The sequence below is a fragment of the Oculina patagonica genome, chromosome 2 (assembly GCF_052425735.1).
Source record: "Oculina patagonica isolate OP01 chromosome 2, crgOcupat, whole genome shotgun sequence".
Classification (NCBI taxonomy): Eukaryota; Metazoa; Cnidaria; class Anthozoa; order Scleractinia; family Oculinidae; genus Oculina; species Oculina patagonica.
In genome coordinates, this window is record NC_135759.1 from 3,543,717 (window position 1) to 3,569,689 (window position 25,973).

The following is a 25,973-nucleotide window of genomic DNA, read 5'->3' on the forward strand; positions in this document are numbered from 1 at the left end:
ACACGCGTGTAAGCGAATCCGCATGCCTCGTGCTTTTCTGTTTTGTACGTGTAACTTTTCTGGCGGTTCTCGGGCGTTTCTCGGCGCTCTTTTTTTAACAATGCCTCGCCGTCGGCGTAAATCGTATAAGGCGCTTTCATTTGTTTTTGGTAGTTTTTAAAAGAAAGGGTGTTTTTCTCCTCATCTGGCATTTCGATTCTTGTTGGCTTGCCTTTGACCCCATTGCAATACTTTTTGTGCTTTTCAAGCAAGTCTTCTCTTGTAAAATTTGTCAAACACATCATGCAAAAGTGTTTTTTGTTACTGTGTTTGGTTTGGTCGTGTAACAAAGCGCTAATTCTTTTTATAAAACAGTAGTGCTGTTTCAATCCTGACTCAATCAACATAAGGTTTATACGGGGTATTTTGTTTTCTTTTTCGCTTTGTCTGAGAGGTATCACACACCCGTCTTTCGAGTGCCACCCAAAAACATTTATTGCAAGGTTTCTGTTTTGCGCCTCAAGCCTGTCAATCTGCTTTAGGGGTGTCGGAAAATCGATTCCGTTGTAGTTTATGCCGTCATCAACGGGATATTTACTTGTTCTTTGAGGATCTTTTCCGTTCGCAGGCGGGAATAAAGCAGCTCTCAAAGCCCATTTTAAACACTGGTTGTCACTGTTTTGCACGTTAATAATTGCTTTTTTGTTTGCCAGTTTGGGAGGCAAAGGCAAGTAAGTTCCTCCGCGCAATGGCCGATAACGCGCAACATAGGTGTACGCCCTTGTTATTCTTTCAACAACCCACCCCGAGCCCCTCTCCGACCAAGCCTCGATTTCTCCCTTTGCTTTGTCAATAAATTCGTCAAACTCTTTTTTTATTCGGTCTTTGGTGTTTTTTGTAAAAAGACGCGGTTCTCTTTCTCTGAAATAGTGCTCCATGTGTTGCGTAACTCCGTTTCTTTTCATCGAAAATTTTACTTTAAGCCCGAAGCTTGCTTTTATGTCATTCAATTCTTCAATTTCACTTTCCAAAAGATCATAAAACTTTTTTTTGTGTTTTTTTGCAAAAATTAAAAGATCTTTGTTGTTTTTTTCGGTTTCGGGTATGTCCATTTTCCATACTCGGAGCCAATCGTTAAAATCGGTGTTGGCCAGTAAAAAAGACAAATTTCTTTGCGGGTTTCTTTGAAATTCACGGAGGTTTTCCTCCATCATAGCTTGCAAAACTTCTGACGAATATCTTGCAGCAGCCATTTGGTGCATATACAAAGTAAAAAATATTTGTTCAATTGAAAAATAATTCTGGCGCGCCTGTTCTTTGGGGCTTGGCGGGGGCCACTTGTTTTAGGACAGTCCTCAACAAGTGTTAAAAGGGTGCCTTTGCCTAGATACATGTGCATGGGTTGAAAGGCTGTCATCTAACCCCGACACACTTGCAATATGAGGGTTTTGGACGCAAATCCAAAAAAACAGTGAGGGGCGAGAATGGCGAAGCCGGCAGGCGAGCCAGGCGAAGCCCCGAACGCATTTTTTTGGATTTGCGCCAAAACCCTCATATTGCAAGTGTGTGAGCTGTTTAATCCCATGATATTTTTCCTATGAACAGAGGTTTCCTTCATACAAAGTTTCAGGCCTATATACTTCCCTGTTTTTTAAACACAGATAATTTAAAATAGCTTTACGGGCCACGAAAAGTTTTTCGGGACTTTCGAGAAACAGGCCCCAGGTCATTTCCTTCCTAATTTTACCCTCGATACCTCGAACTCCCGATATCTGGAACCTTTTCGATTTTCCTTGAAGGTTCGAGTTATCGGGATTCAAATGTATAAATATCAAGTATTTGGATGGTGGGGCTCACGGGGGCAAACTTTTGAAGTGGATTTATTTCCATCAGGATTCCTGAAGTGACGTTGGGATTGACAACAGAAATGTTGAATATATGAAAAAACATCATATTTTGTGCTTTTTTCCCCTTTCAGTCAATCGGTAGATACTATATATTTGTACGAAAGTATTCAAACGTCCCACAGGACCCCTCCCTGATGCACTTGTTTTGTTTATGAACCGTGGAAATGGTCTTATATACCTTGTCGATTTCCTAAAATTGTTTTGTCTTCTCTTCATGTAAATACATTTTAGCTCCAGTGGAGTACGGAATGATGATAACAATATATTGTTTTGAAATCATCATGCGAAATATGCTTATTGTTAATTATTTATTATTTTATCCTTAAAATGCTTTTACGACTGCATGTTATTCGTACGTTGAAATTTTCGATGTTTTATAGTATACCTATTCAATCGTAAACAATGAACAGCGAAATGTGTGTGTTGACTTTTTCAGTTTTCTCTGACAGGACGCATTCGTATATTCAGGCAGCGCATAAAAGAAAGTGCAAGGTCCAACAGGTTATACTTCGTTACTTGACGTATGCATATGAGACGCCATATGTAAAAATATTATTTAGGCATTAATTGTTTATCTTTTGTGTAAATTTTTATCTTTTGTCAAATGAGTCATATTTTAGTTTAAAAACTATGTATATACATATCTTTGTGATTGCAAGCTTCAACACTTTGCAATTTATTAAACACACATTGTTTTTGCGGTAAAATTTCATGCTGTAATGACTATGGCGGAAAGAGACGACTTCGCGAGACACGGGCTATCAAGTAGAAGGGGACAGGAGGGTGGGAAGTAGGAATCCTAAGGTGGCGGGAGCCGGGAGAAATTTGAAAGAGGTCTTGAAAAAATCGTAACATTTCGTTATACAGCAAACTCTCGCCTTGCGGACACCCCGCTATTGCGGACACTCCCGCTATTACAGACTCTCGCTATACAGAGTTGACTGTATTTGAAAAGGTACGGGAAGCGGGAGATTCAGACATAATCATGTGTTCCCTACAGTTCCTCACAAACACGAAATGTATATATAAAAATATAGTTTGAATTTTAAAAAAAAGTTGGCAGAATTGCAAAAAAATAGGCAAAAAGTTTGCAAAGGAAAATTTCCATATATCCCCTCCAGAAAAAAAAAAAATGGTCCGTCCTTTATTTCGCAAGGTTATAAATATATCTCATGATGCCTTTCAGTCTGATAAAGCCCCCTCGGGTATATAACCGAAATAAAAACAACTAAAAGCAAATTACTAAAAATGCTGTAACCAGTACTGCGATCCGAAAGGAAAGCTTTTTCTCGCGTTTATGTCCCGTTAATTCAAAAACAAAAACGTCCCACTAACGTTAACGCACGGATTGGTAGCGCGAGCACTGACGAACTTTCACTTAATTACTCTGATGAAAGTGAACAGATGTCACCGAAAATTTAGACAAGAAAAAAAGCGGTGAGGGTAAAAGGCGGAATGAGTTTGCGGAATGGCATGTGGCATGACTTGCGGAATGGCATAATTATGCGGAATGTAATTTACGCGGAATGATTCATTGACATAAATTATACTAAAAAGCGCGCCAAATTTTAAAAGAGAAGCCGCCTTGTTAAATACTGCTGGCTCAAAAAATCAAGGACTGAGCAGTATGGACGAGGAACTTCTATAGAACATCGTTGTAAAGATCATTTCACCGTTCAAATCACGGATTTACGCCGAACAGAAGCAGAGAAATTATTTTCGCTATTTGCCGTGACGCTTCCGAGGACTTGAATTATCGACTAGCTGGCGTTGGCTGAGTACAGTGTGAGAACGTGAATGAAAACTCTCGTCTATTTGCCTCAAAATGCAGAACGATATTCGTTCTAAAGCTACGTACTTCAAGGCAAGACACGCAACTGTCAAGTTCAACCCATTTGAAGTGAAGTTTTTAAAAAGACAATGCATTTAAATAAATGAAACCAAGTGACGTGTTGTTAGTCGCCCGCGAAATAATGTGTGACCGTGTCACTGCCTTGTTCCAGGAATCGTTTCTTTTTAAATCAAAACTTGCTAGGGGTGGGAAAAAGCTAGTGGTTTCATTGAAGACGACTACTTTTGGTATATTTCTAGCTTTTTATTACAGCGATGAACAAGATCGTGACACGGCTTCTCCGCTGGTGTGACACTATTTACACCGCAGTGGATTTTATCGATGTGCGTCTCGTGATCTTTGCGGTAAAATAAAATGTATGTTTAGCGAATGATTTTCTTTTCCTAAGAGAAAGCCAAGTATTCACAACAAGTAGGCAGTGATAATTACTCGCCGGATTCCTTATCTGCCTTATCGGTAAATCTGCAATGCGAGCTAGATTTGAAATACGATAGCTTGTTTTTACCGTGCAGTGACTATAGTCACTATATGAAAGTTTCGCTCTACTCGATCGGCGGTCGGTTGCCGCTATTTTAAGTTAATGTTCAAGTCTTCCACTGAGTTTATATAGTCTTCATAATGGCAGGCGAAAAACTAGTCTCCTTTGCAGCCCGGCACTCGAGCCAAACCGGGAGCGTTGCGTCATTTCAGCCCGAGCGGCTGCGAAGGAGACTAACGAAAAGCAGGGCTAGAAGACTTCTAATGAAACAAATACGCCGTAGTGTTCGTAATCTCTCTGCTTTATACCCTGTACTTACTGAGGCTGAGATGACATCCGCCAAAACTCGACTTTCTGTCTCGATGTTTTGTTTAACTTATACAGTATTAATAACCGCTACATGAACATTATAATACTAATAATACAAAGATGTACCCGAGGCATTTTTCGGTTCGTATAAAGATCTACGGTCGGATGCTTTTCCGTCGCTGTTTTTATCTTTTGACTAAAAGCGATAAACCGTCCACAGAATGGGAAATCCTTAGCATTGGGGAAACACTAGCCGCCGAAATATTTTCGTAGAATCCGTGAAGAACATCATAAGACTCTATGCTATCTTCAATCGATTGTCATCATTAAGCCCGCAGTATTTAATAAAGCGGCTGCTCTTTAAAAATTGGCGCGCTCTTCAGTAAAATTTATGTCAATGAGTCATTCCGCGTAAATTACATTCCGCATAATTATGCCATTCCGCAAGTCATGCCACATGCCATTCCGCAAACTCATTCCGCCTTCTACCCTCACCGGAAAAAAAGATCGGCTTAAAAAAACCTTTTTAAAATAAAAGCAAATTATTCATTTATATTAGTTATTCGTCAGTAACACTAACTTGGAGTAATTTTTGTCAGTATGTGAAACTGATTTATTTACCGGCGGATCCCGGAAATTCAGACAGAGGCCGGGGGGGGGGGGGGGGGGGAAGGTGAAAAATTGTGACGAGAGCGCAACCCCAGAAATCTGAAGTTTTGGCGCGGATTGCGGAGTGAGTCACTCTTAATGACAGGAATATCTGATCGTGGGTGCTAACACGAGGTTCTCATCATTTTGTTCGGCTTTCGTCGGTATGTGGCGAAATTGTCGCAAAAACAAGCAATAAATTAAATCAAATGTCTGGCATTAAAACTTAAATGATTGGCATTAAAACTAAAATCCACTGTTCTTTGCAGTGCAACTATGCCACACGAAGTTTGCAAATAACGAAGACTCGATCGGATTTGAACGAAAATAGCACAGATCGGCGGATTCTGCACGATAAAAAAGGACGACACCACTTGGAGAACCAGGCGTTACTTATTAACAGCAAAATGAAAACGACTATCCTCTCCCACCCCATCTAACCTCAAAAGTTTAATTTATATTGATAAATGCAAAATGCGGCACGAGTGACTCTATTGCATTGGATTTACATAGAGTCTAGACAGGTTAATTTATTCAAAAGCGTAGAGCAAAGTTGCTCCATAATTTCTGAGATGTTATTTTATTGTGCCTGTGGCTAAATTAAAGGCAAATGTTACGGCCTGATTCACAAACGAATTTGTATGCGATTGATATAATTATTGCTACCGTACTGAGCACTCGTTGAATTTTATTAAAGTAGCAGTGCCGTAGCAAGGGGAGGGGCCGGGGGGCCGTGCCCCCCCCCCCCCCAGTTTTTTTTCCCAAAAAGGAAAAACAGACCTGCATAAAATGTTGAAAATAAATTTTATCTCCTGAGAGGTTTGAAACAATAATATTTGTACTTATTTTCATTTTTTTAACGTACGTAGGGTGATGCACAACAATGTTAAACGGCCAAAAACTAAAACAAACCAGAAATTAAGACCAGAACGTACTATGATGACTCTGAAAGGTGAAACATCTGCTGGTTTCAAGATACAGAGACAGTCGGTTTTCTATTTTGTAATTGACGTTGCAAGTGTTATACTCTCTTCAGTGGTTTGCTGAGACAGTGTAGGAAGTAAATAATTCGCGTTATGCGTAAATCACAAATAGCTCTTGGAGAACGCTGGAAATAGCATTTCCAAGCTTCTAAGTCGTAATTCCCATTTTACTTCGCGTCTAAAATTCCTATAGCCCGACCAAATGGCGGGATCGTTTGTTCGCCTTGCTAGTTGCTTTATGTTACATGCTACTCACTACCGTCCGGGCTTGGTTACTATATTTCTCACGCTTGTTATCAAAGTCACTACTGTTTGGTCATAATCATGATCTTAGCAATAGTGGCTCCATATTAGAAAAACAGTTTGTCCCTTAACATGACGAACACGGCAATGCCTCCATACAGGGCAACGGTACCATGACAGATCCCAGTGGCGCCTTTTATATTCCATGGTGGCTTATCTGAGACTGCCAGGGTTCGGGCGTCGTCACATGATTCGTTAGAGCAGAAAGCCACAGACTTGATCCAAACTTTGTTGCCATCCACCTGTACGCGAAGTGTTCCTTTTTCTACTGCAGAGACAAACTCTTGGATGGTCTGGTTGACGTTAACGGATCCTCTGGACGGATCAAGCAGACCCAGGACTTGTATATTTGCCAAGACTAAGACGATGTCCAGGTTTTCATTGTAGGCAAGCCACTCAACTCCAGCCCTTCTCCAATTCAAGGCATTTGCAATCACTGAAACGACTCTGTCTGCAAACCGACTTTGGACATCAGCCTCTGGAAGCGAATCAGTGTTACGCCGTTTTCGTTTTGTGAACGTTTCCACCTTTACTTTAAGGAATGTCATTACTGTGACTACTTCATCTAATTTTTGGTTCACGTAGAGGGCAATCTTCACGTCTTTGGTAAAGTTACATGTGTTTGTTATGTTCCAAAATCCTTTTATAGACTCCCATGCTGTATCTAGCACGAAAAAAGACCGCTTTATAGTCCAGAAGATCTTCCAGTATTGTAAGTAACCAAGATCACAGATCGACGGCACATCTTTATCTGGGTTCAGGTAGCATGGAGTGTGGGAAGCAAGGGCTGTCTCTCGTATCTCTTCGCATGTTGGGTTGTTCCAAGGGCGCATCAATGGTACAAGGGCGACCTGTAGACACTTACGAACACCATCCACCCATTTTTTCGCATCTTCACTGAATACGGAATATCGATCTTCGTACAACTTGCAAAACTTCTCCGCGTACTTTATAGCATAAGCATTGCGTGAAGCTTCACAAGGATACTTCTTTTCCAAGCAGTTTCGGTACCAGTTACAGGAATCGCCAGATGGGCTGTAACACTCTGGGGGTAGAGATGTAGTGGGAGAGACCGTGTATGGACTCGAAGTTGAATTATTAAGTTCACAGGAGCAATCGTCTGTCACTGAGCCCCAACTTTTGCCATGTACCTCAAGCATGCACTGGTACCAACAATAGGTTGCAGAGCGGTCCACACACAAGTGTTTGTGGCCACTTTGTTGTTGGATGTAGGCATTTGTGAGGCATGTTGCCCACTGATACTGGTTACCGTATCGGGGCAATGGAACGCACTGTAGCAGGACAGATTTAAGAAGAAAGACAAGGCCAAAGTCTTCGGTTCTGCAAGGTTTATTCTCGACTGATCTTCAAGTTCGGTATTAAGTGTGGTTAAGATTGAATTCTAGGTTACAAGGTAGCTCCATTTATCGGAAACTCCTAACTTAGTTACTTCTCCGCAATATTAAGTGTTATTCATATGCGAAAAAAAGGTCTTTCTAGATGTCCCATCTTTCGAGAGCAAAGAAAACCGAAATGATGAAATGCTTCCTTTGTTCGTGAAAAATTCTGTAAAGTAGAAAATATCTTAAGAACTAGATTTTAATACAGAAAAACAACTCGCTAGATCGAAAGCTAATAGCTCAATCAAGTTACTGACGAAAAAGATTGCAGTTTACTACTATATTACAAAAAGCAGTTCAGCTGCGAACAAGGAAATTCGAAGGTGTCAACTCTCGCGAGCAAACTCAGGTGCAATGAGATCAGTAAGACTAATCAATATGCGAGTTCGAGCGGTAAAAGTGCGAACGTTTCCTCGTTCCAAATTAAGGGGTTCGTTTCGGCAAAACTTCTTACTTCCAATCTCATAGCTGAAAACACCTTCTAAGGAAAGTAATTTGTTTTTCTAATAATAAGTAATCTAATTCCTTACAATAGTTATTTTCCTTAATTTACAGTCTTCTATAGAATTCTCTATTTCCGAGTTTCCAAGATTAACAATACATAACCATTTCTATTTATTTGAGGCTAAAAATAAAATGAGGCCGATGCAAGGACTTTCTCCGCCAGCTACGTTGCCTGTAAGTTTACTTAAAATCACGACCACGGAACTTTTACAAATTTCACGAAGCATGAACAACGACAACATAACCAAACCAATTTGGATACTAACAAATAGCTGGCGAAACGACTTCTGTCATCCCGAGGCTGAAACAGCTGAAACGAAAAAAAAAAAACAGAAAACTCTGACGAAAAGAAGGTCGTCGTGTGTTTAATACAGTGCCTGCTTTTCCTCAAATGAAGAAATAATCACCTTTTGAGCATGTTTTGCGGAACCGACTTTAAGCATATATAAATTATATATATGATTGTGGACACATGTTGATATAATATAGATGTTCCACCTACAATATTTAGCAAGCGTACAATTGAAATCCAAAACTTCAGCGTAAAATCCGACCAGAATAGTGAAAAATAGTGAAGAGGAGAACATGAAAGTTCAGATAACTTGCCATATGTTGGGTTTACAAATATAATTTTTTACAAATTTTATAAGTGAAACCGAACAAAAGACTGTTATTTCCTTAATTTCCGTTAATTCATTTCCGTTATTTCCCAAGCTCGTGGAATTAAGAGCCCTAATAAATCAACCGGATAACTTCATTACTTCCTTGTCGAATTCTACACTGAAGCACAAGTGAGTAAATATCAAGCGAAACTGTTAAGCGAATAAATGCGTCGAAATTAATACGACTGCAAAGCGTAAGTGGAGGCAAATTTAAACCGGCCGCAAGTCGTTAGTTCCTGTTAATTCCTTTATCATAACGCCTCTAATTGGCGTATTTTTGTTTGGCTTGGAAAGCTCTTTTCTGCGGTCCTTCCACCTTGAACCTCGCTTAGATTAAGCAAAAACATCATGAAATACATCCAAATCGAGAAAATCTTTTTATGTGTTTTCTTACTATTATTTTCGTTTTGTATTTTTATTGTTTTGTTTGTTTGTTTTCGGTTTTTATTATTTTTGTGTGTATATTTGAATACATTTTGTGTTGTATAAGCGTGTAAATAGCGAAGCTCGTAGCTTTTACTTCAATAGCAAAGAAAGCGAAAAGGTATGCAAACAATATATTTCTCACCCTTACCATGGAAGTCACTAGTTTGTTCATAAACATGATCAACACAGTAATAGTCCCATGCTAGAATAACAGTTTGTCCATCAACATGATGAACACAGCAATGAATCCACACAGGCCAAGGGTACACTGAAAGATCCCAGTTGCACAATTCTGTGAAGGTTTTTCTGAAAATGCTGGTGTCTGGGTAGTCGGCAACATAGTCGCGTGGGAGGCTAGTGTCTGGGCGTTGTCACATGATTTGTCAGAGCACAAAGCCAGAGACGTGATCCAAACTTTGTTGCCATCCACCTGCACGGGAAGAGATCCTTTTTCTACAGCTGAGGCAAACTCTTGGATGGTTTGGTTGAAGTTAACGGATGGGATTGACGTATTAACGACTTTGGATGAATGCTATTTTATCAAAGCCACCGTGCCATGCACCGCAAAATCGCAGTGTAATAGTCAATTGTAATAGGTCGTAATTAATATAATAGTCAACGAACGAGCAAACATTGTTACATCTAGGCTTCTTGGAGTGATCGAAGAGTCGATGAGAGATCAAGAACTGTCCAAAGTACCTTATTTTCATTCGGTATAGATGTAAAAATAGTATTTTAATTTGTCTTTCTTTACTTGTCGAAAAGTTTCGGTAGGATTGTTTTTGTTCAGGTATCATCTTGGCTTTAAATGCACATGTGCACTTCCTCGATTTCGTGGAAATCTATTGTTTTCTGTGCTCTTGTGTCCGTGACATAAACAATAAGTTTTGAGGGTTTCATTAGGCCTGATATGAGAGTTGCTATATTCCCAAGTAAGGAATCCATATCAGTAGAGTATGAAGACTTCAAGATAACTGACCGTCATTAAAGTGCTAGTGTAGAAAACTAAACGTTGAATCACGTCTCGAACCAATATTTCACATATATTTCAAATCTACCTTACTCTGAATAACAACCAAGATTTATTTCTTTCTTATGAGAACATTGATATACCCGGGCTTATTTTTGGCTACATATGCGTATAGAGATGATCTCAAATATCCCATACATGGTTGTTTTCAATTAAAGAAACTGCACAAAAATAACAAAGCAATGAAGACGTCAATAGTTTTTATAATTACGTTTTACAAAGGGTTCATAATAGCTAAGTAAATAAACGGCATGCAGTGCATGCAGAAGCGATGACGTTTCACAAAGGGTCTAACATAATTTTGAATTTGTCAAAACCTCAACGTAAATAAAAGTAACCGACACCTTGTGAGTGATAAAGACTGTTATCAAATTGCAGTGTACATTTTTTAAACCTAAGAAGCAATGTTGGTGATTGTCTAAATAGCATAGTTAGGATCTGATGGAATTCAAATAAATACAGTAGTTATGAATGCACAGGCCAAGGATGCAAAGTTAATAATACATTTTCTTCGTAGATTGGCCCCGGAACAACAGTAGATTGCGTTATATTGTAGTGTGTCAAACGGTCTCTTGCTCACAGCGGCCCTGTATTTTATAGAATTAGAAATTTCTGTCTACTGAATCTTATAGATGCCATCATATACATCATATACATTATACATTGTGGTGTTCCATTCTGACTGCACGGGAGTATTTTGCTTTTCAGTTCTACGCGGCGATTTCTTGTTAAGTTAAACTTGATTTCTGTTCGATCGCGCGAAAACGACAAAAAGACAAAAGGACAAAAGGACAAAAAGACAAAAAGATCCTGCCGGTCGGCTCCCTGCATAAAGCGATAACGTCATCAGCTACCCGTCATCGCTTAATAAACGGCATGCAGTGCATGCAGAAGCGATGACGTTTCACAAAGGGTCTAACATAATTTTGAATTTGTCAAAAACTCAACGTAAATAAAAGTAGCCGACACCTTGTGCGTGATAAAGACTGTTATCAAATTGTAGTGTACATTTTTTAAACCTAAGAAGCAATGTTGGTGATTGTCTAAATAGCATAGTTAGGATCTGATGGAATTCAAATAAATACAGTAGTTATGAATGCACAGGCCAAGGATGCAAAGTTAATAATACATTTTCTTCGTAGATTTGCTCCGGAAGAACAGTAGATTGCGTTATATTGTAGTGTGTCAAACGGTCTCTTGCTCACAGCGGCCCTGTATTTTATAGAATTAGAAATTTCTGTCTACTGAATCTTATAGATGCCATCATATAAAATTAGTTTCGTTTATACATTGTGGTGTTCCATTCTGACTGCACGGGAGTATTTTGCTTTTGAGTTCTACGCGGCGATTTGTTGTTTAGTTAAACTTGTTTTCTGTTCGATTGCGCGAAAAGGACAAAAACATCCTGCCGGTCGGCTGCCTGCATAAAGCGATAATAATACATTTTCTTCGTAGATTTGCTCAATTGAACAACAGTAGATTGCGTTATATTGTAGTGTGTGACTTCCGATAAATGACACACGATACGCGGGAGCTAGCTTTTCAGCTGCGAGAAAGGTCAAACGGTCTCTTGCTCACAGTGGCCCTGTATTTTATAAGAATTTGAAATTTCTGTCTACTAAATCTAATAGATGCCATCATATAAAATTTAGTCTCTTTCGTTTATACATTGTGGTGTTCCATTCTGACTGCACGGGAGTATTTTGCTTTTCAGTTCTACGCGGCGATTTCTTGTTAAGTTAAACTTGATTTCTGTTCGATCGCGCGAAAACGACAAAAAGACAAAAGGACAAAAGGACAAAAAGACAAAAAGACAAAAAGATCCTGCCGGTCGGCTCCCTGCATAAAGCGATGACGTCATCAGCTACCCGTCATCGCTTAAAAAGGAGAAAAGAGAAACAAAACCTTTATGTTACATGCTACTCACTACCGTCCGGGCTTGGTTACTATATTTCTCACGCTTGTTATCAAAGTCACTACTGTTTGGTCATAATCATGATCTTAGCAATAGTGGCTCCATATTAGAAAAACAGTTTGTCCCTTAACATGACGAACACGGCAATGCCTCCATACAGGGCAACGGTACCATGACAGATCCCAGTGGCGCCTTTTATATTTCATGGTGGCTTATCTGAGACTGCCAGGGTTCGGGCGTCGTCACATGATTCGTAAGAGCAGAAAGCCACAGACTTGATCCAAACTTTGTTGCCATCCACCTGTACGCGAAGTGTTCCTTTTTCTACTGCAGAGACAAACTCTTGGATGGTCTGGTTGACGTTAACGGATCCTCTGGACGGATCAAGCAGACCCAGGACTTGTATATTTGCCAAGACTAAGACGATGTCCAGGTTTTCATTGTAGGCAAGCCACTCAACTCCAGCCCTTCTCCAATTCAAGGCATTTGCAATCACTGAAACGACTCTGTCTGCAAACCGACTTTGGACATCAGCCTCTGGAAGCGAATCAGTGTTACGCCGTTTTCGTTTTGTGAACGTTTCCACCTTTACTTTAAGGAATGTCATTACTGTGACTACTTCATCTAATTTTTGGTTCACGTAGAGGGCAATCTTCACGTCTTTGGTAAAGTTACATGTGTTTGTTATGTTCCAAAATCCTTTTATAGACTCCCATGCTGTATCTAGCACGAAAAAAGACCGCTTTATAGTCCAGAAGATCTTCCAGTATTGTAAGTAACCAAGATCACAGATCGACGGCACATCTTTATCTGGGTTCAGGTAGCATGGAGTGTGGGAAGCAAGGGCTGTCTCTCGTATCTCTTCGCATGTTGGGTTGTTCCAAGGGCGCATCAATGGTACAAGGGCGACCTGTAGACACTTACGAACACCATCCACCCATTTTTTCGCATCTTCACTGAATACGGAATATCGATCTTCGTACAACTTGCAAAACTTCTCCGCGTACTTTATAGCATAAGCATTGCGTGAAGCTTCACAAGGATACTTCTTTTCCAAGCAGTTTCGGTACCAGTTACAGGAATCGCCAGATGGGCTGTAACACTCTGGGGGTAGAGATGTAGTGGGAGAGACCGTGTATGGACTCGAAGTTGAATTATTAAGTTCACAGGAGCAATCGTCTGTCACTGAGCCCCAACTTTTGCCATGTACCTCAAGCATGCACTGGTACCAACAATAGGTTGCAGAGCGGTCCACACACAAGTGTTTGTGGCCACTTTGTTGTTGGATGTAGGCATTTGTGAGGCATGTTGCCCACTGATACTGGTTACCGTATCGGGGCAATGGAACGCACTCGGTAGGTCCTGCCGGACCCACATCCCTGTCACACTGTGCGGCCAATCCACTCTGCACCACAAACAGCAACAGGAAGGTCAGCATCCACATCTTACTCCAAGCGGAACCTGTAAGCTGCTAAACGCAAGAAAATAACTAAAATGAGGAAATTATTGAAAACACATAATAACGCAATCACGTCGCAGAAGCGCTCAATTCATGGTTGACCCTTTCGTCACCGTCGTCGTTTAAGTGCCTCTTTCGGCCAAAAACGAAAAGGTTAACCTAGGCCCACTGCAAAACCGCCACGATACTGTTGTGAGGGTCATCGCGTTCATTTAAATTTTGTCGGTAAATCGTTGGAGGAACACTTTTGGGATAACCTGCAATCAGGCTCTTTTTTGAAGTTCACATATTATATAGACAAACGCCTCAGCTTAATGACATCCGTAGCTTACCGTCTTGGAACCCGTACCGTATATTACATTTGGTTTTAAGTACGCTGAGATTAGTACGCATGAAACAATCATATGGAGACACACGAGGGATACACACGTGTCTTAGGAAAGATCCTATACTACAGTGTGCTGATATTCTCTTTCGATTATTAACCGTTAACCCTTTAATTTTATTAAAACCCATCCGGTTGTTTCGCCTTGCATCACCATTGCGCTAACTTTGCCTTTCTCGGAAAGAGATTTTAAAGCTGCCATATTCTACTGTACAAGCTAACCTTCCGAGTCTTCAGTCACATTTGCTCAGACAACACTGTTAAACAACTTAGCAGTGAAAAAGCCCGTCTGTGCTCGCAGGTTTGAAAAAGTTTACTTTCTTCAATTGCGCAAAGCGCAAACGGCTTGATAAACAGAACTACTACAAGATGTAAATTCCACTAAAAATTCAGCAGACCAACGCCTTCTTAAAAAACGCCGTTAACGTTTACATATCGTATAGGTACTTGGTGACAAAAGTTAGTCTAGATATTGCGTTCAAAAAATGCAGTACTCACCAAAGATTGTCTACTGGGAGAAACAGAGAAATAACGGATCCCAAAGCTTCGACCGCCAGGGGTAAATGTTCGAAGTAAGCGACCTTACGACTAGTGGAAAGTGGATGGTAAATACACGCTTTGGAAATATAAATATCGAGTATTTGGGGGGTGGGGGTCACGGAGGCAAACTTTCGAAGTGGGCTTATTTCCATCAGGGTTCCTGACGTGAAGATTGGATGACAACAAAATGTTGATAATATGAAAAAAAACATCTGATTTTGTGATATTTTCCCTTTCAGTCAATTGGTAGATAGTATTAGTACGAAAGTATTCAAACGTCCCACAGGACCCCTCCTTGATACACTTGCTTTGCTTATGAAACGTGAAATGTATCTTGCTTCCTCGATTTCCTAGAAATGTTTTCCGTCTACGCTTGCATGTAAATAGGTTGAAGCTTAAGTGAAGTATGAAAGATGTTTACAGTGCATTGTCTTTAGCTTATCAGTTAAAATTGCGAAATATGACTTGTTAATTTTTATTTATTCTTTTATCCTTGAAATGCTTTTACAACCGCATGTTATTCGTAGGAGGTTTTAGATGATTTAGGATATAAACTCAATTGAAAGCTTAATCTATCACTAATTTCAGGTGCGTATTATGTTTTTCCCCATCGCGAAATTAAATACCTTGCAAAGAACAGCGACTGTGTTGACATTTTCAGTTTACTTTGAGCGGATTCATTGTTATATATCCAAATAGTGCATAAAAGAAGGTGCATGATCTAAGTGGTAATATTATCGTAACTTGACGTTTGGAGACTTAAATTTGCATATTGAATGTAGGTAAAGGTAAGTGACTGGAACCTGAAAGGGGGAGAAGGTTGCCTAAGAATAAAATGCGAAGAAAACTTGGAATAAAGCAATATTTAGCAATTATTGGATGGGGCTGAATATGTTATGAAGAATTATGCAGATCGAGGAGGGTGTACATGTCATCCGCCGAAGCCGAAGGCTGAGGCGGATAACATCCTCCGAGAGCTGCATAATTCTTCATATCATACGAAAGCCGAATTCAATAACTGTTTTATTATTCATTTAAAATATTTCCAGAGCTACAAATGAACAAAATGAATGTTAGTACGGTTTTGACCGAAGTACCCAATATACAACATCTTCCGTTTAAAATTTCATTTAAGCTTGAAAACTTGGTTACCTAGATTAAAATTCCCTTTTCACTTGCTTGAAGGGTCAAATGAAGCCACATCTTATGACACAAAGCGACTTTTTCGAGTACAGGTTTCACGCGGCCATCGTTCTTGCTTTCTTCGACGTAAAAGTTTCGTAAAACTTCGCCAAGTCCTCCGCTGTGGCTACTCCAGAGAAATTTTTTTTCTGAAAGAAACGCTTTGAAAATCGTTTGACTTACCTTCGTTGCTTTTTTCCCCTTGTCTTCTAATGACTTGGTGATTTTCTTCTCGTCGTACTGCACAAATCTCGCCTTTTTCCCACTCGTTCTGTATCAGAGCAGTTGCTGTGTGACGTGGGAACGAGGTTGCGATCGGTTAATGCCGTGGGAACGAGGTTGCGATTGGCTAATTTTTGATATTAGGACAATTGACGTCATTTTAATGACTTCAATCGTCGTATAATAGGATCTTAGTTAGCTGGAAATAACCGGGGATTGAAAGACAATCAGCATTGGTGTGGAGGGAGTCCTTAACCTTAAATCCAGACTAGAACCATTGCACATTTTCAATCAACCTTGAACTGAAAAAACGCAGTCCGTAGCAGAGTTCTTATTGACTGAATTTTTATTTCTTCTTCAAGAGTACAGGATATGCCTGGACGTATTTTTTGGCTCAATATGCTGATGAAGTTATCTTACATTTTCCACACGTGTTTGTTTAATTGCAGAAAGCTTTATAAAAGTCAAGGCATTGATAACATTAATTTATTTTAGCTTATATTTTTACAATCATGAGCAAAATAGAAGAATTTGACTAAACGGTTTACATCCTTTCTGCCACCCGAATCCAGTCGATGTGATGATTCATTTGGGAAGTTACAATTGTGCAATATGTTCTCCTTAACTGAGTGCATGGGAGAATGTATGAACAAAAGAATAGCTTTTCACATGAATCATTACAAGATCTAAATTGTGTGGCAACGAGGATATAAAAACGTAAGCCGAATCCAACTATGCCTTTAAAAAGGGCGTAAATAGGTAAGTATTTTGGTTACTGTTAAGAACCTCCAACTGGAAACATACTGAGGAAACAAAAGCAAACATTAGATTGCATACTGCTTCATACCGTCCGGGTTTCGTGAATGTATTTTCCACGTTTACTATAAAGAGGTCACTATAGTTTGCTCATATAGTGATGACCACAATAATGGCTCCATGTTAGATCAACAGTTTGTCCGTCAACATGATGAACACAGCAACAGCGCCACACAGGGCACCACTACCTTGAGCGATATTAGGAGCGCCATTCCAATTTGAAGGATTTTCTGAAACTGCCAGTGGCCGTTTTGGAGGATTGTCTGAAACTGCCAGTGTCTGGGTGCTGTCACACAATTTATCAGTGCATGAAGCCAAAGACTTGATCCAAACATTGTAGCCATCTACCTGCAAGTAAAGAGTTCCTTTTTCTACGGCTGAGGTGAAATCTTGGATGGTCCGGTTGAGGTTAACCGACTTGGTGGAGGTAGTATTGATCCCAAGGGCCTTTTTGTCTGCCAAGACCAAGACGATGTCCAAGTGGTCAATGCCATCCAAACGTTCAGGGTAGGCAAACCAATCCATCACATCCGTGTTCCACTTTAAGGCACTTGCAATCTCTGAACCGACTCCATCTGCGAACCGACTTTAGACATCAGCCTCTGGAAGGGAATCAGTGGAACGCCTGTTTCGTTGGAAGAAATTTTTTATTTTGAGTTTTATGAATCTAGTCACCTCATTGTATGTTTGGTTAGCATATCTGACAGTACAATTGGTCCCTGTTACCAACAGTCCTTTCAAAGACTTCCCTGCTGTATCTACCTTGACAAAAGCCCCTTTGATGGTCCAGAAGATCTTTAAGAATTGAGAATAATCAAGATCGCATATCGACGGTACGTCTTTATCTGGGTCCAAGTAGCACGGCTCGCGAGAGTCAAATGCCTTCGTTCTTAATGCTTCGCACGATGGGTATTCCCATCTGCGTAGCAAAGGTGTTAGGGTGACTTGTAGACACTTACGGAAGCCATCTACCCATTTCTGTCCATCTTCGCTGAATAAAGAATATCGCTCGCCATAGAACTTGCAAAACTTCTCAGCGTATTTTATTGCGTAAGTATTGCTGGTTGCTTCACAAGGATACTTCAGTTCCAAACAGTCACGATACCAGTTGCAGAAATTACCAGGTGGGCTGTAACATTCCTGGGGCACAGGAAGTTGAGTGGTGTAGACCCTGTCTGGATGGCAGACGGCCCCCTCGGGTACATAACCGAAATAGAAACAACTAAAATGTTTTGCATTTGTGCTGGACACCTTCAGCTTGGGAAAATCTGAGGATTTATTTCTGCACTATCTCTTCTGATTAGAGTTACATTATAGTCAAACTGAAAGATAAATTACAAGTTGTTTGAGGCTTTGTGTCGTAATTGCTCGGAACTGTCTTAAACGAATACAAACTGATATTTAACTATATTAAACTTACAATTCTTGTGATCCTTTTCCCGATCGTAGCCTTGTGTTAGGTTATGTATCCTTCCCTGATTTAAATTAACATCTTTTACAAGATTGCGTCGCTACTGCTCGTCTCGTACCGCGTGTTGGTTTTTATATAGATATCACCCTATAGCTAGGGACTTAGCATAACCACGCTAGGACTTAACATAATTTCGTAACCGTGCAAAACATAAAAGCAAATTACTGGAACCAGTACTGCGATACGAACGCAAAGCTTTTCTTCGCGCTGATGTGCCGGATTGGTAGCGCGAGCACCAACGAACTTTCAGTTACTCTGATGAAGGTGAACAGATGTTACCGAAAATTTAGACAAGAAAAAACAGATTGGCTTAAAAAACCTTCTTTAAATACAAGCAAATTAACCATTTATATTAGTTATTCATCAGTAACACTTACTCGGAGTAATTTGTGTTTTATGTGAAACCGATTTATTTACCGACGGATCCCGGAAATTCGGGGGGGGGGGGGGGGGAATTGTGGCGAGAGCACTACCCCAGATAGATTAGCTGAAATTTTGGCGCGGATTGCGGACTCTTCATGACAGGAATCTCTGATCGTGCGTACTAACACGAGGTTCGCATCACTTTGGTCGGCGTTCGTCGGTATGTGGCGAAATTGTCGCAAAAAAACAAGCAATAAAACGAATTGTCTTTAAAATTAATGGCATTAAATAAAACTAAAATCCACTGTTCGTTGCAGTGCAACTATACCACACGAAGTTTTCAAATAACGAGGACTCAGATTTGAACGAAAATGGCTCGGATCTACGAATTTGGCCAAAAACACGGATCGGTGGATTTGCGTACCCCTATTCACCCACTTCTTAGAGGCTAGATCTGAAATGACCTTTTTCTGCTCGATAAAAAAAGACGCGATTTGGAGAACCAGACGTTACGTACATTAACAGCAAAATGAAAAAGAGTATCCTCCCCCCTCCCCCCCCCCCCCCATCTTACCTCATAATTAAATTTATATTGATAAATACAAAATGCGGCACGAGTGACCCCATTGCATTGGATTTACATAGATTCTAGACAGGTGAATTTATTCAAAGGCGTAGAGCAAAGTTGCTCCATAATTTCCGAGATGTTATTTATTGTGGCTGCGAATGAATTAAAGACAAGCGTTACGGTGTGATTCACAAACGAATTTGTAGGCGATTGATATAATCATTACTACCCTAGTACTCGTTGAATTTTATTTAATTAAAAGTGTGGAATATTTTACAGTAGTAATGTGTGTTTAATCAGAGCAGTAAGGTGGAGAATTTAACGTAGAATAACCGATATTGCACACAATCATGTTTCAAATCTATCTTGCACTAAACTAGCAGCCAGCTTAGTTTTCATATCAAATGTTTATTTTTTTCCCTTAAGAAACCATGATATAGCAGGATGTATTTTTGGCTACAAGTGCTTGAAGAAATTATCTTAAATTTCAAAGACAAATTTGAATTTTAACCGATATCGATTGCACACACGTTTCAAATCTATCTTGCACTAAAATAGCGGCCAGCTAAGTTTTCATATTAAATTTTTTCCATCAAGATCCCATGATATACCAGGGCGAATTTTTGGCTACAAGTGCTTAAAGACATTATCTTACATTTCTCCTGGTTATTTCCAATTAATGGAAAACTACAAACAACAAGACAATAATGACGTCAAGCTTATGGTATATTGGCTATTGTAAGAAACATCCAATTGGTAACAAATGCGTTTTGCATAAAGAAACAAAAAAACAAAACCTTAAATGTTACATTCTACTCACTACTGTCTGGGCTTGGTTAATATATTTCTCACGCTTACTATTGGAGACACTACTGTTTGGTCATAATCATGAACTTAGCAATAGTAGCTCCATACTAGAAAAACAGTTTGTCCATCAACATGACGAACACAGCAATGACTCCATACAGGGCAACGGTACCATGACAGATCCCAGTGGCGCCTTTTATATTCCATGGTGGCTTTTTTGAAACTGCCAGGGTCCGGGAGTCGTCACATGTTTCGTTAGAGCAGAAAGCCACAGACTTGATCCAAACTTTGTTGCCATCCACCTGTACGCGAAGTGTTCCTTTTTCTACTGCAGAGACAAACTCTTGGATGGTCTGGTTGACGTTAACAGATCCTCCGGACGGATTAAGCAGACCCAGGACTTGTATATTTGCCAAGACCAAGACGATGTCCTGGTTTTCATTGTAGGCAAGCCACTCAACTCCAGCCCTTCTCCAATTCAAGTCAATTGCAATTGCTGAAACGACTCTGTCTGCAAACCGACTTTGGACGTCAGCCTCTGGAAGCGAATCAGTGGTACGCCGTTTTCGTTGTGTGAACGTTTCGACCTTTAGTTTAAGGAATGTCATTACTGTGACTACTTCATATAACTTTTGGTTCACGTAGAGGTCAATCTTCACGTCTTTGGTAAATTTACATGTTTTTGCTATGTTCCAAAATCCTTTTATAGATTCCCATGCTGTATCTAGCACGAAAAAAGACAGCTTTATGGTCCAGAAGATCTTCCAGTATTGTAAGTAACCAAGATCACAGATCGACGGCACATCTTTACCTGGATTCAAGTAGCATGGAGTGTGGGTAGCCAGGGCTGTCTCTCGTATCTCTTCGCATGTTGGATTGTTCCAAGGGCGCATCAATGGTACAAGGGCGACCTGTAGACACTTACGAACACCATCCACCCATTTTTTCGCATCTTCACTTAATACGGAATATCGATCGTCGTACAACTTGCAAAACGTCTCCGCGTACTTTATAGCATAAGCATTGCTTGTAGCTTCACAAGGATACTTCTTTTCCAAGCAGTTTCGGTACCAGTTACATGAATCGCCAGATGGGCTGTAGCACTCTGGGGGTAGAGATGTAGTGGGAGAGACCGTGTATGGACTCGAAGTTGAATTATTAAGTTCACAGGAGCAATCGTCTGTCACTGAGCCCCAACTTTCGCCATGTACCTCAAGCATGCACTGGTACCAACAATAGGTTGCAGAGCGGTCCACACACACGTGTTTGTGGCCACTTTGTTGTTGCATGTAGGCATTTGTGACGCATGTTGCCCACTGATATTGGTTACCGTATCGGGGCAGGTGAACGCATTCGGCAGGCCCTGCCGGACCCACATCCCTGTCACACTGTGCGGCCAATCCACTCTGCACCACATACAGCAACAGGAAAGTCAGCATCCACATCTTACTCCAAGTAGGACCTGTAAGCTGCTAAACGCAAGAAAATAACTAAAATGAGGAAAGTATTGAAAATCACGTCGCAGAAGCGCTCTATTTATGGTTTACCCTTTCGTCACCGTCGTCGTTTATGTGCCCCTTTCAGACAAAAACGAAACGGAAAACCTAAGCCCGCTGCAAACCGCTACGATACTGTTGTGAGGGTTATCGCTTTCATTTTAGTTTTTTTCGGTAAATCGTTACAGGAACACTTGGTCGGCCTTCGGGGTAATCTACAATCAGGCCCTTTTCTTTTTTTGCGGCGGAAGGACAGAGAAAAACGACTCGGAGCAAGTACTAATACTACACTTGTTTTGAAGTTCAAGCTATTTTTGTAACTTTTCAAAGTTCTCTTCGAGACTATTTTTTATATTGACTATTTTGCATCAAATAATAATATTGGTTATTCCTCGACAACCGCTATAAGTATTTCGGCCGAAACGAATAATCACGTAAAATGGGCATATGTTTCCGTGGTGTATGTTGAAAGATTGTTTGCATCATGCTACGCAATGGCGAATGTTGAAAGATGAAACTTTTGTTCTGTTGTTTGGTTCTTTGGTGTTTAGATTCGTTAACCCCGTTCATGGTCGCAACAATCCATGTTTTTGCTTCTATGAGAGTCGTTTCTGGTACCGGAAGGGGAAAGTATATTATTCAAAAAGGGGGGGAAAAAAAAAGAAGAAGTCTTGATGCCCAGGGTTTGATAGCTGTCTACGCAGACGTTCTTTTGGCTTTTTGCTTGACGAAGCAAAAGAATGCTTACGAAAGAGGCAAGGAGCTTGAGGCATTATGTACTCCACTTACCATTCTCGGAAATGGTGTTCAGAATAACGATAGCTTCTTGTGTTTATTCTGTTCTGGCGCAATTTGCAGAAGTTAACATTATTTTCTGCTAAGTGTGAAGTGAAATTTACCAGAAATTGAAATTACTTCGGGGGAAGCAGTATTGTGATCCAAAGTTTGACTGTCTCTTAACATTTTTCAAATGTTAAAAAAAAAATTCAAGAAAAGAATTATAGGCCTATAAAAAGTTTTGATGGAAGACTGATGTTACTGATCAATTTGAGGTGCTCCTATTAGGGGGGGATTTACAGAATATGAAAAGGGGTAGGTTATGTTCTAAAAAAAACCATTTCCGATGGGTAGAGAGAATGAGTGATTAGACTGAGTGATTAAAAGAAGTCAAAAAATTATTAACGTCGCTAGGAACGCGATTTTGTCAAATGACGTGCTGCTACTTGTATAGCCTGCGAATGCAGCCGTATTCACCACCCACAGCGTAAAAATTTTAAAAAACATTCCCTTGAGAGTTTATAACAAACAAAATTTTAGTTGCGGTGGTAAAATTTAAGCCCCTCACTATTCTTACTATTTTATTTTAACAAGCAAAATGGTCGAAAAAAAGATAAGATCAATCATGTCAGCAATGTTTTCTCGCAAACTACACACTTTGCTGCTTTCCACCAACGGCTAATAGCCGTGTGATATGCCAGTACATTTTTAGAGCTGGACTCCACTTTTAAAACTATTTTTTCTTTAGCAAGAACTGTGTCCATTTTTATTCCTGCACAGTTGGCCGACATAGACGCCTATCACGAAGGGTGGAATGTTTTCACAGCTCATGTTAGATATATTTTGGTTTTTATTAGCAACACACTTCTCAAGACTTCAGCAAAATTGGCAGTGAGCAGTATTGCTACGACCTTGAATTGAATTTTTTACAAGATCGGTAAAGCTATCAAAATTCATCTGAAACATTTTTCAGTTTATTTCCTTTCTTCGTGTTAGGTTGGGATATTAAGGCTTTTGTAGAGTACAAGAGATGTGCTTCTATAGTGTGATGCACGTTAACTCCGTTTTAAATAGTTGGAACTTGTGTTTTTAAGAATTTATTATTGATTTTTATGTAACTCTTGCGAATAAAGTTCTAATCGATGAGGAGCTAGAACTGTTATTTTCTGAATATTTCTATTTTTTATCAAGAAATGAATTATTTTTTACCTTGTCATTCAAGTATTTTCTAGAATAAAACTTATGATAAGTGATGGGGGGGGGGATTTATTTACTGTTTCAAGATCGTCCTGTTCAATAGAAGTAAAGACCATCCAAACATCGGATACTGTCGGTTCTTTTCCATAGTATTGTTTGAATAGAACATATTTAGTGCACAGGTTCGTGATTAAGATCGATTATTATAAAGGGTGATACAGAAGGACTGAGTTTTCTATTAACTTTAATAAACGCCCATCTAATCGAAAAAAAAGGTATCTTAAACCCGAACAATCCGTTCAAGTATTTTAAGCGATTTTGTAGGGATTTGTGTTTGCCCGTGCGCGGTTAGCCGCTATTTGGGCTTTTTTGGACCTTCTCCTCCCCCCCCCCCCCCCCCCCCCCACCCCTCTGTAACTTCCAGAATATTTAAGCAATCGCCATAAAACTTATAGGATGTATTGTACGTCCAAAACTCTTTCTTTTGGTATACGTCACGTGCGATGGTGACGTCACATCACGTGAGAATTACATCATGATGTCAAAACAGCCGCTATCTTGGAGCCGCCATCTTGGATTTCAATTTTTTCCAAAATGCCAGAAAACCACCCAAAATCACTGCAAAGTACTCAAATGAATAAAAAAAAGTACTTTAAACCCGTAAAATTGTAAAAATAATTCCATTTAAGTTGATTTTTATTAACAGAAACACGCAAAATTACAAATTTGGGAAAACGTGCCTGTCAAAATACCGTTGCCATGGTGATGTCAAGTTCCTGACACATCATCCATCCCTACCAAACTATTGCCAGATAAATGTTAGGAAAACTCAGAAAGTTAAGCAGCGTTTGGTTAAATGGTAAAAAAGTTAAAAAAGTTCAAAGTCAGCGCGGCCCTCAAAAGCCCCCCCCCCCCCGGTCTGAATTCGCGGCACACCCCAATCCAAAATTTATGGGAGTACCCCCCGTGGGGTGTCCCGGGGGTCAACCCCCGGGAAGGCCAAAGATAAGTGCATTAGTACCATAAAGAACGTGCTGATCAACATGAACTTCGATGTTGTTTGCGAAAAACGTCTCAGATGACCATTAATTCGACAATTGGCACAAGCTACATGTACATTTCTTGTCATTACTGAAGCTTGTCCAAACCCACCTCTCAATGTCCCAAGCACAAACCCATTTCTTTTAGATATACCGTTGTAGATTCGTTGTAGATTAATTTACTGCAAATTAAAACGAGCGTCTACACTAAGCTAACAGTGAGCTAACATAAGTGAGTCAGGAATGTTTCACTTCTCCCGACTCGATGAATGAAATATCTTAGTTGAATGATGCCTTCCACCAAAGCTTACTTAAATCTGATTAAATCGAATAAGTTTTTGAAATGATGCAGCAAATTCTAATGCCGAAAAAAATAATTATTAAAGACTGCACCCTGATGCTAATTTAACAAGCTGTGCGGTGGATGCCAAAACCAGCATTGAACATAGGAAGATAGCTTTAACTCCTCGAGACAGATGCGGAATGAATTCCACCTTTTATACAGACAAATACTAATTGACATCTGCCTTGGAATTCGGCAGGTTCTCTGTGTTTTTAGCCACATGGCTGCACAAACAGTATATATATTACATTACTTTCAGTGTAAGGTTTGTTGTGATTAATGCACAAGTAACAATTGCATGAAGAACCACGAAGGTTACCCACATGTGTCTTAGTTCAACCTTTTTAAATCCGTCTGGTTTCGCTTTGCATCAATTTTGAGCTAGCACTTCCTTTCTTTGGAGGTAATTTGGAAAACAAGTAAAGCGATAGCTGGCATCGCATTGTTCAAGCTTCCTTCCGAGTCTTCTGGGTCAGATTCGTTTAGTCAACACTGAACTTAGGGTGGAAAACCCGTCTGCGTTCGCAGGTTTGGAGAAAGCTTACTCTCTACAATTGCACAAAGCGCAAAACGTTTAGTAAACGGAACTACTGAAAGAGTTAAATTTCACTGAGAATTCAGCAGAGCAGACCAACGCCTTCTTTACTTTTAAACATTTGCTGCAAACGTTGTTTACGTTTACACATCGTAAAGGTACTTCTACCGTACTTGGTGACAAAAACTATCCACATATTGCGTTCATTATACATACTCTAATAAAATACTGTACTCACCACAGATTTTCTACTGGAAGAAACTGAAGAATAACAGATCCTAAAGCTTCGACCGCCAGGGAGAAAATGTTTGAAGTAAGCGATTTTACAACTAGCCGTGACAGTGGATGGTAAATACAGGCGGAAATGGAAAGTATC

General features: G+C 39.9%; 3 protein-coding genes and 1 pseudogene across 4 annotated transcripts in view; 1 reads left to right on the top strand and 3 right to left on the bottom strand.

The window, feature by feature from the left end:
- Positions 1-25,973, top strand: part of LOC144642710 (uncharacterized) — a 126,845-nt gene that overhangs the window by 44,434 nt on the left and 56,438 nt on the right. The gene's annotated exons all lie outside the window — the stretch shown is intronic.
- LOC144642658 (uncharacterized) lies at positions 11,158-16,217 on the bottom strand. Its single transcript, XM_078501681.1, has 2 exons — positions 16,146-16,217; positions 11,158-13,867 (listed from the first exon to the last, which is right to left on the bottom strand). The coding sequence occupies exon 2, from the start codon at positions 13,838-13,840 to the stop codon at positions 12,599-12,601; it is 1,242 nt and encodes a 413-aa protein (XP_078357807.1). The 5' UTR covers positions 13,841-13,867; positions 16,146-16,217; the 3' UTR covers positions 11,158-12,598.
- On the bottom strand, positions 17,124-19,413 carry LOC144640717 (uncharacterized; annotated as a pseudogene).
- Positions 19,808-25,963, bottom strand: LOC144642659 (uncharacterized). Of its 2 annotated transcripts, none has more exons than XM_078501682.1 (2): positions 25,836-25,963; positions 19,808-21,681 (listed from the first exon to the last, which is right to left on the bottom strand). In XM_078501682.1, exon 2 carries the CDS (start codon positions 21,652-21,654, stop codon positions 20,317-20,319), a length of 1,338 nt encoding a protein of 445 aa, XP_078357808.1. In that variant the 5' UTR covers positions 21,655-21,681; positions 25,836-25,963; the 3' UTR covers positions 19,808-20,316. The 2 variants fall into 2 exon arrangements, with proteins under 2 accessions (XP_078357808.1, XP_078357809.1); XM_078501683.1 differs by having other exon boundaries at positions 19,808-21,678; positions 25,836-25,961.

What these genes read in the sequence shown, in the direction of transcription:
- LOC144642658 (XM_078501681.1), bottom strand. Translation starts at nt 13,840, where the DNA reads ATGTGGATGCTGACCTTCCTGTTGCTGTTTGTGGTGCAGAGTGGATTG.
- LOC144642659 (XM_078501682.1), bottom strand. Translation starts at nt 21,654, where the DNA reads ATGTGGATGCTGACTTTCCTGTTGCTGTATGTGGTGCAGAGTGGATTG.